Raw genomic sequence first — 9843 nt, 5'->3', positions numbered from 1 at the left:
GTTGTTTGTCCGACAGGGGAAGGGGAACGGGGGGGTATTACGAGCAAGGTCACCTATAGCACCATTGTAACGTCCATTGACAACTGTGTGCAGAAAGCAGGGCTGGTAGATATATAGCTTAAAAATGAGACATGTCACTGTAACAAAGCACTCCATGTCTTTATATAACCTTGGTAACAACGGAACATTTTAATTTTAATTTTCATCTGGCAAGCAAGGGCTGCCCCCATAAATTCCATTTTGGAAGAAAGACTTGAATTTGTACTCTGTGAGAACAGCTTCCCTTGTCCAGGTCGGGCAACAGTATTTATTCTTCTCTGTTGCCCTCTTGTGGTTTCCTAAAATCTGTGCATCAGCAGATTTCTCTCCTCTGACGTGACCTCTCTCAGAATAAATGATTGACAGAATTTCACAATTCAATGCAGGACTCAGCGCAGTGCCTAATATATTTTTTTGTAGATGCCTAAAACATTATTTGTGAAAGATTTTTCAACCATAAAACCATAAACTTGTTTTTGAAATGTGTTTATTTCAATATTGACCAACCAAGGCAAGTCACACTTACAATAAGAATGCTAATGCTAAAAAAAATTAAATACTGTAAAAAAAACAACAACACAATATCCCGGATACTTCTAATTTAGACATAAGAAAATACAAAAAGTAAATTCAACATGTAAACATTGTCAACAGTTCATATGAGGATTTCCTTTTAGACAGTACAACAAAAGAGATGCAGTTTGATGTTTATACTTCCTCAGTCACTCTAAATACAGTTTTAGCACCTTTATTAGTCAGTTTAAAGATTCTGCCTCCACTTATATTGTTAGCTGCCATTTTGTTTTAATTTTAGGATCTGTGAGCAAACTAAAACCATCCTTATTTCAGTGCAGGTTTTAAACCTTTGTGTTTTTCAACACAAATAATAAGATGGGGTTTTAGTCGACTTACATTACACCTGCAGAATATGCACTTTTTATTTTAATATCTAGAGCCAATATAAACTGAGCTAATTTAATGTGAAGGTGTCCCCTCGTCTTTGCTTGTTCTCCCAACTCTGTTGTGTCGGCTCCAACTTGGAGGTGCAGTTTCTGATTTCGTCTCTCAGCTCAGACAGTTGCTGAGAGTGGCTGGAAATTGTTCCATTGAATTGCAGTAGAAGCCCATTCGATTGCCTCTCCAGCTCCTCTCTGATTCCCTCAAGGTCTTCTGCCAAGTAACTGAGGCCCTTACACTGGTCCTCCATAGTAGCAATACGTCCTCCTACCTCTGTTACCTCTTTCTGCACCCCTATAGCTGTGCTCCTGCAGCCGCGGACCTCCTCAGCTAGCCGCCTCCTCATCTCCTGTAGGTCACTCTTAAGGCGGGTGAGTCTACGCTCCCCTGCTCCAAGCATGGAAGCCTGATGTCCAACCAGCTGGACCACACCCTTCATCTGCTGGGCTAGACGTGCCTCTCTCTCATGCCACGAGCTGTTTGTTTGACCCACCTGGTGGATCACTGTCCCCAGGGAATCCTGAAGGCCTTTCAGGGTGTGGTTGACTGAGTGGATGTTGAACTTTAGAATTGTGAGCTGTCCTTGGATGGGAGAATCTCCCTCTGCTTGCTCCTTGGGGGTCAGACGCCTCATGATGTTTTGCAGTGTGATGTTGAGGCTATTCAAGCGATCACCTTGCATTTCCAGTGCTCCCTTCACATTCTGTTCCTCTGCCAGGTTTGCACTTACAGCAGCAGAGTCTCCCTGAATGGCTGCGGGGTTTTGAGGTGAGAAACAAGAGGAGGTGCAGAGAGTCTCAAGGCTACTCAGATGCTTTTGTACTCTGTCAATATCCATCTCCAGTCTGCCTCGCAGGGACTCTAGCTCTGTCTCTAGGGTGGGAACAGCATGACCCTCCAGCAGTGCAGGGACAGTGGCATTACCCAGCTCTTCCAAAGCCGCCAGTAAACGGCCCTCTAAAGCCATCAACTTACCCTCCATTCTGGTCTCCAGGCTCTGTCCTTTCTCAGCTTTTTCCTGTACCCTCCTCCTCCATCCAGCCTCAGGATTCTTAAGGGACCAAGTCAGATTGAGTTTAGCCTCTACATATGCTAGACGCCCCTCCAGCATCCCCTCAATGTGGTCCTTATGCCCACCAAGCTCTACTCTTAGGTGCCTCTGGGACTGATTGAGACCCACCACCGATGTTTCCAGTAGCTGAACCCTTTCACCCAGTCCACTCACTCCGCCACAGCAGCTGTCGACAGCATTTAGGCGATGAACCTGCGCCTGGAGGTTTCTCAGCTCTGTCCTCAAGTCTATGGTACTTTCTTCCAGCGTATCCTCCAACTGTTCCTGCCCTTCACCTTGCTCCCTCTGGCACTGACGACGCACATCCTCAGCTTTCTCCTCACATCTGCCTTCTGCACTCTCTACACGCTTCTCAAACCCACCCAAAATGTCTGACCGAGCTCCACTCAGTTTGGTATCTACTAACTTCTCCATAGCTCTCTGGGTGTGCCCTTCAAGATTGCCTGTGGAGTCTGACACCACTCCCTCTCTATCTGATATCTTCTTCAGCGCGCCATCATGTGTCATTACTGTTGTTTTGAGTTCCTGAAACTCTACTGTTTTGGCTTGCAGCTCTGTCCTGAGTTCTTCTACCCTTCTATTCAGATCTGTAAGGCCCGGAAACACATCTCTGCCATCTAGACCATCTACCTCAGGATCTCCCCCAGGAATCTCTCCAAATCCTACTGTTGTTGAGCTGGAGGCTACAGCTGGAGCAGGGACAGAGCCAGGAGCAGCCGAGAGCAGTGCTGACAGCATTCTGTTGGCATCCTCTCTCAGTGAGGCTCGTAGGCTGTCCTCCAGTCCATTCACGGTCCCCCGCAGAGTCTCCAAACCCTGGTTCAGGCGCCGCACATCCTCCTCCATTCGATATATACGCTCCTCTGTCTCAGTGTCTAGAACCTGAACTAATAAGCAAAGGAAAAACTGTTAACATTGCAACAAAAAGAATGCAACTTTTCAGGAAAAAAATTATAGCTAGCTGAGTAACAGAGAGTATATTTAGTTTTGCAAGTTATGTACGGTAAATAAGTCAAATCAATAGAATGAATAAACAGTATGGCATCAGAGCACACCTTGGGTCTCTCCCTCAATCTGTTTGACATCAGCAGGAGGGACACTTTCCTCTGGAATATGCTCCTCAGGTCCCTGGCTAAGTTCATGCTCAAGTTCTTGTCCATGCTCGGGGTGATGTGCTTCATTGTGGTCTGATTCTGGCTCTGGTTCAGAAGGGTAAGGCTCAAAGGAGGTATCAGGGTAGGAGGACCTTGGAGGTCCAAAGTGATGCATTGGGTATGGGTTAAAATCGCTGGTGGGTGGTCCTTGGGGTTGACTCCATGGGTTGGCTTTCATACCAGGGTTAAAGGGTGGACCCTTGAGCATTGGTCCCTTAAACATGGGACCTTTGAATTGTGGCCCCTTGAACTGCGGGCCTTTCATTGGTGGTCCTTTAAATGGAGGCATCATCTTCATTGGATGCTGGAAAGCAGGAGGTCCCTCCATACAGCCGTAACCTGAGAACCCTGGACAACAACGCCACTCCAGCTCTGTGACAGTTTTATGTGCCACCTTATACATGGGCTTGTACATTAGGCGATATCTATGAAGAAGCGCAAACACAAGAACATAAATGGGCTGTTTTGTAATAAAATAACACATTTTACTTGCAGCTGAATAGTGAAGTGATATTTTACTCACTGGAGCGTTGGACATTTTTGACCCCAGGAACACTTGTTGTACTCCGCTTTGACATACGGAGCCGCCCCATCCTGCATGGTGAAGGACACTGTCTTTTCAACCACATAGGCACAGTGGTTCCTTTCATAGAGGAGAGAAAATAGAACCAGAGAGAGAGAGAGAGAGAGAGAGAGAGAGAGAGAGAGAGAGAGAGAGAAGACGTTCATGTCATTTTTTAACGCATTATGATCTGATGTAATGGAGGCTTGACAGTTAGAGACAGCACTTAATGGGGGTTGGAAATCATCAGAGGTCCCGCAACACAATATCACGTCTACATTACATATACAAGCATATTCATATTGAATATTGCTATAGTATTGATCGAAATATTCTGTGATTTCATTTATTTATTTATTACATTTTTCCATCAAACGAAATAAAACATCTGTTTTCTTAAATTAAAATATCAATAACAGTCTGTTCAGTTATTTTTTTTATTGCATTGGAGCAAACTGCTTATTAGACAGTGGACTGAGAGATGATAGATTATCTTATTGATCTCGTATTAAAAAAAAAACTTTAATTCTATAATACCTATAATTGGTTCCTGTTTGTTGATGCAATATCGTTATCAGCCTGAGCACTTACTTGTGTCTGCTGGTGGCTTTCCCCTGGTCATGGTGTTGAATCATCCCAGCTTTGTTGTACTGGTTTAAGTGGAAAGGCATGTAATACTTGGCATCTCCCAGCGACAAACACAATGTTATTAATAGATAAAGATTTACTGCCATCATAAAAAGGGTCTTGGAATATCCACGTGTTTGAAGTTTTAAAAGAAAAAAAAATCTCAGGGAAGAAAATAGTATTCCAATTTGTCCTAAATATTCCGGACAAGTAAAAAGAACTCTGTCTCTGTCGAACAACCTTCTAGCTTTGCTAAAAAGCAGGATGCCACCTTGTGACTGTGGATGCTGATGATGGCGAAGGGTGTGGTGGACTCTCTCGGAGTGACAACAGTCCACTGTGAGTTTGGGGGACTACAGACGCCACTAATAGGACCCCAAGGTCCCCCATCTGCATATCTCCTCCCACTCAACCTCCTAAAAAATCACACCAGAGTGACATTGGAGGAGAGAGGAGAGCCTTCACCTTCACATTTACTCTTACACTAGTACACTTTAGTATTTATATATTAATAATTCCAGTTTCTGGGAGCCATGTAGTTATTTTCCCATGGTGACATCATGGCAGGCGAAAGAGGAAAAAGTGCATCTTGTCCAGAGTGTTTAACTCTGAGCCTTGTCTTTGTCATCTTATTGAAATAGAAATGAATTATAATCCAAGATGAGAGCGGTTATAGTTGACTGTTATTTATTTGAAGAATGCCATACTTCTACTGATCTTAAATGTTAAACCATCATCGCAAGAAAGGCCCTTATGTGAAAAAGCAGATAAAGAACCACACGTGTGAAAATTACATGAATGATGACTCGCTTTTGTTTCGCTCGTTTGGTTTCTCGTGGCGTTGCTGCCTTGGATTGAAGCAATAAATGCTTCAATCATCATCCGTGTTATTAGCAACTTTTTCTTCTGTGACAGGTCACGGCGGGTCATCATACATGACAAATACTTTGAACTGGTTTGGCATTCTGTCGGGCAAAATCTGTCAAACATCTTGGGGTCTTTTCACCTCACACATGCACACTGACAAAGTCTACACCCTGACCTAACAGCAAACCTCCAGGAACTGGAACAAATAAAAGCAAACACTCTGTGTTAGAAGACTGAAGTACACACCCATGCCTCTGAGCGCCACAAACCAGCACATTCATTCACAACACAAGTCTTTGTACTGCGGAATAAGTGAATAAGAAACCCTGAATGTAGAAAATAGCTCAGCAGCTGCTCTGTACCTCAGCAAGTGAAGTGGAATTTAATACGTGACTTTTTAACTGCTTGTGTTAATCCTCAAGCCCAGTTGAATATGGAGTATACCCGAGGAATTCTGGCAAGCTTAATGTTCTCATGAATAAAATGAAAGCATGTAAATGAAACTAGTGCTGAGGGTCTCATTTTTAACAGCTTGCATTTTTAGGTTTCTCTTTAAAACTGCTGATTACATATCATCCCCCCTCCCCATGTTCCTGCATTCCCTAGAATACAGGATATGATCAAGTGTGTGCGTATGTATAATTATTTTACAAGGTAAAACTGCACCTTATTATTATGCACAGTTATTAAAGCTGTGTGTGTGTTTTTGTAAATGTTTGAGAAGTAAACAGAATAGCATAGTTATTTATCACTTAAATGACGGTTTAAAACTCGCTGTTGCTGGTTTTTTGTGTGTATCAGAAGGGCAGAGCTGTTTTTGCTGTAGCCATTATAATGTGACCTCATTCTAAACAAGTGTGTCTACTATTTTGCAGGTATATCTTTTGACTGACCTCTTTTTTTTTAAAGCAAGCCCATTTCCTGTATCCTGTTTGTACCGGGACCCACCTCTTTTACCTGAAAACACCCTGTTCTATGCAGACACACAACAGAGTGTGTTTTTGTGTGTGCATTACATTTTCCCCAATGCTTTTACCCCTCAATTTGTAAACAAGCCCTTATTGTATCGTATGAAGCATGTTGCAGAGTTCTCACCATCCACGCTCGGACTCTCTGCCCCTGTGAAACAAGTGCAGCTTTATTCTGCAGTAAGGGAGCGGCTCCACCCAGAGTTTTCCTTGAATAGCATCACACACTTACAGCTGTTTTGGCTTCCACTCACCTGCCCGTCATAACGCTTACGTCAGGTCAGAGCTATTCTTGACATTGCCACATTACGAGCAGAGTGAAGCCAAGTTTGCTTGCAAGACTCCAGAGATTTAGAAATTTATTTTTTTTTTACACAGGCATCTGTCTGTAGTAGAATCCACAGTGATTAAAAGACACACACTTGGGAACATCATGTATGAGTGACTGAAAGTGTTTTGACTGCAGGGAGTTACATTTTGATTCATCTCTTCCCTTTTTCGCTGTGTCTGTTTAGTTTTAACACCAGCTGTCCACATTCTGAGCCAGCCTGTAAATCCCTTTATGTGAGTCTTGTGTTTTGAACAGCTACTGCGTTGCTGGACTGTGTTGCTTTGACAGCTTCCCCATCAGAATTGTTGTATATAAGACCTGCATGCCAGTTTGTATTTGCTTTAGTTAGTTTTAACGCACGTGGTGCGGGGTTTGCCATGGAGCACAATCCAAAGAAGTCTCATAAAGCTAAAGTAGTTGTGTTTCTAATTTTTGTATTACCCCCATTCGTTTGCTTGATTTTGGAACATTCAAAAACGCTTAACAGAGAATACAAATGTCTGCTGTCTAACAGGCAATTGGGAGTCATCAGCAGGCTGAAGAATTCTTTTAAACTGCAATCTATCCTGCTGTTAAATGTGTTCGGATGATGGATATGAATCCAGAGCATATTTGCCATGAACTGTTTGATGTATGGTTTTGCGCCTACAAAGGTAACTAATGTTCAAAGTGTGTGTGAATCTCTTGAATTTGATAAGGTGATGACAATAAATTCAGTTTATAGTACGACTGTTTGTATCGCGTGGTGTGTTGGTTTAATTAATCATAGTTCCTGTGGGAGACCTTTAGAGGAAAATATTGCAGTCTGGGTTGAAACTACATTCAGTCTGCCCTGTTTGTTTATTTTGAAGCGACTCATATCCGCTCTTACTGGTTCACAGCTAGCAAAAGAACAAACAAGATTAATTGGTCACAACACTTCACAAACCTGAACCATGTTTCCTGTGCGAGTGCACCCACAGATTTCAAAACTAATTACGTGAGATTGTTCAATTTAAACTAGTTAAGGATTTTTTTTTAACTTCATGTTTATAAAACCCAGCTCATTCTGAGGTATCATATTGTAAGAATTTAGCCATTTGGTAAAACAAATGTTGTCCTGAACAAACCTAATTTGGCAGCCACATGGGGAGCCAGAGGTCACAGCACACTTCACACGTTAGCCAAGAGGATCAGTGTGTTTGCTGTTACCAGGCTCATGGCAGTGTGTACACATCTGGACTGCCCCATATGTGTACACACACACACACACACACACACACACACACACACACACACACACACACACACACACACACACATATGCACACACATCCCCATAATGACTGCTGGCTCTTTAGAAATCCTATTGCTCAAATTGGCTTTCAAAGCTTTTCATTTTTCTACTGTAATCCTTCCTGCATGCATTCTGTTTTTTGTTCCAGGCTCCTGCCTGACTATCTCTTGTTTGTGCACAGTCTTTTAGAGTTTACTTAAACGGTCAGCGCTTAAAATCATTTGAACATATAAATAGAAATGCACTGGTAGAAATATACACATATGACTTATACAAATACATTTAAATGGGTTTTTAGTTGCACAATACGATTTGATCACTGTATTTTTCAATAAATTGATACATATTGCAATACTCTACATAATTCTGAAAATACACCTTCCTTTGTTCCACCATAGTAGTCTAATAATTAATACAGCGCACTTGTTTTACTGAACTCCTCAGCTTTCAAAGCTGGAGGCACTGCCTCATGTTGACTGAAATAGTGCCAGGAGCATGGAGGTGATGGTAGGAAACTAGCTTTGTCCCTATTATTGTACAGCCTTAAAAATAAAGTAAAATTGCAGTAGCTTTCTGAAATAAGAATTGCAGTTCATGCTGTAAAGTAAGAATGAATATTTTATTGTTACTTTTTGTTACTACATAAAAGCTAATGTCAAAAACTCCAAAAGACATAATACTTGAAATACAAAATATTTCCGCCGGTAGGTTTTCGAATGTCAGAGTTGATATGTTTTTATATTATATGTTTGAATTCTGGCGGCACGGTGGTGCAGTGGTCAGCACTGTCGCCTCACAACATGAAGGTTCCGGGTTCCAGTCCCAACTCGAGCACGGGATCTTTCTGTGTGGAGTCTCCATGTTCTCCCTGTTCCTGTGTGGGTTCTCTCTGGTACTCCAGCTTCCTCCCACAGTCCAAAGACATCAAGAGGGGACGAGGCTGATTGATACTCTAAATTGACTGCAGGTGTGAATGTGAGTGTGAATGGTTGTCTGTCTCTATGTGTTGGCCCTGTGATGGACTGGCGACCTGAAAGCTGCTAGATAGGCTCCACCCCCCATGTCTCCTGACAGGGTAAGTGGAAGATGATGGATGGATGTTTGAATTCTATTTTTATTATGTGGCTCCAATCTTCATAGTCATAACTGTTAAAATAAATTTGGCATAAATAAAACATAATGTCACGTATCTTTCAAAGCTATCATGTAAACTGTGAGTCTTACTGCTCTCTAGTGGTAATTGCAGGTTTAAACTTTCAGAGTTTCTTTCTCTGCCACTCGCTCTGATGTTTCTGTTATTAGCAGCTAGCAATTATGGGTAAAGCTCTTGTCTTAATAATAATTATGTCTCTTAGATGCCACTTTAGAACGCAGCATGTTTGTTTGGATTGAAAATGATGAACTGAGCAGGACTAGAATGACCATAAAAAAACAATTGATGACTGAATTCTAATGTCAAACATTCAAACAAAAGGTGCAGATGCAGCTACTAGATATGAACTTCAAGTGTGTACTATTAATATTTAAGCCTCTTTGATGTTTTCTCCGGTGGAAACTATTAATTCTTACCATCCTTTCATCTCTTAGCACTCAAACCAGGCCAAATGTGTGCATGCTTAAAGTTTAAGAGGAGCCCCGATGCTGCAGTCTCTCGCTCCATTTTCCTTTGAAAGAGCCACAGAAATACACTCACCCACCCACACACCCACACACCCACACACACACACACTGGCAATTAAACTGGTCCGCTTGGTTTATAATCCCATGTGCCATATTGTGGTGTATCCGGGATGAACCATGGTATTTTTCCTTGACCACAGGCTCGGGCCAATAATGTCATGATCAGCAGCGGTGAAGGGAACCATAACTGCGACTTATTCTGGTTTTGATTGTGGGAGGATGCGGAAGAATATCTGGTAGAGAATCAAGTTTAAAATAATTTCAAATAGACATCAATGACATGATGATCTTACATTTATTCTTGGCTTCT

General features: G+C 42.1%; 1 protein-coding gene across 1 annotated transcript; it reads right to left on the bottom strand.

Annotated features, from left to right (window-relative positions):
- Window positions 1–418: 418 nt before the first annotated feature.
- emilin3a (elastin microfibril interfacer 3a) lies at window positions 419–4721 on the bottom strand. The gene is made up of 4 exons (XM_086212573.1): window positions 4376–4721; window positions 3746–3865; window positions 3124–3647; window positions 419–2955 (listed from the first exon to the last, which is right to left on the bottom strand). Exons 1-4 carry the CDS (start codon window positions 4519–4521, stop codon window positions 1010–1012), a joined length of 2736 nt encoding a protein of 911 aa, XP_086068699.1. The 5' UTR covers window positions 4522–4721; the 3' UTR covers window positions 419–1009.
- Window positions 4722–9843: the final 5122 nt, after the last annotated feature.

The sequence above is a fragment of the Aulostomus chinensis genome, chromosome 9, assembly GCF_037954235.1.
Source record: "Aulostomus chinensis isolate RoL2024-O1b breed Wild chromosome 9, RoL_Achi_v1.0, whole genome shotgun sequence".
Classification (NCBI taxonomy): Eukaryota; Metazoa; Chordata; class Actinopteri; order Syngnathiformes; family Aulostomidae; genus Aulostomus; species Aulostomus chinensis.
Note: the sequence above shows the minus strand (reverse complement) of the source record. Positions and strands in the feature narration are given on the sequence as shown.

Coding starts and splice junctions, on each gene's coding strand:
- emilin3a (XM_086212573.1), bottom strand. CDS start 4,521: ATGATGGCAGTAAATCTTTATCTATTAATAACATTGTGTTTGTCGCTG. Junction 3,866..4,375: donor AAAGCCACCAGCAGACACAA/GTAAGTGCTCAG, acceptor CCTCTATGAAAG/GAACCACTGTGCCTATGTGG. Junction 2,956..3,123: donor GATTGAGGGAGAGACCCAAG/GTGTGCTCTGAT, acceptor TTTGCTTATTAG/TTCAGGTTCTAGACACTGAG.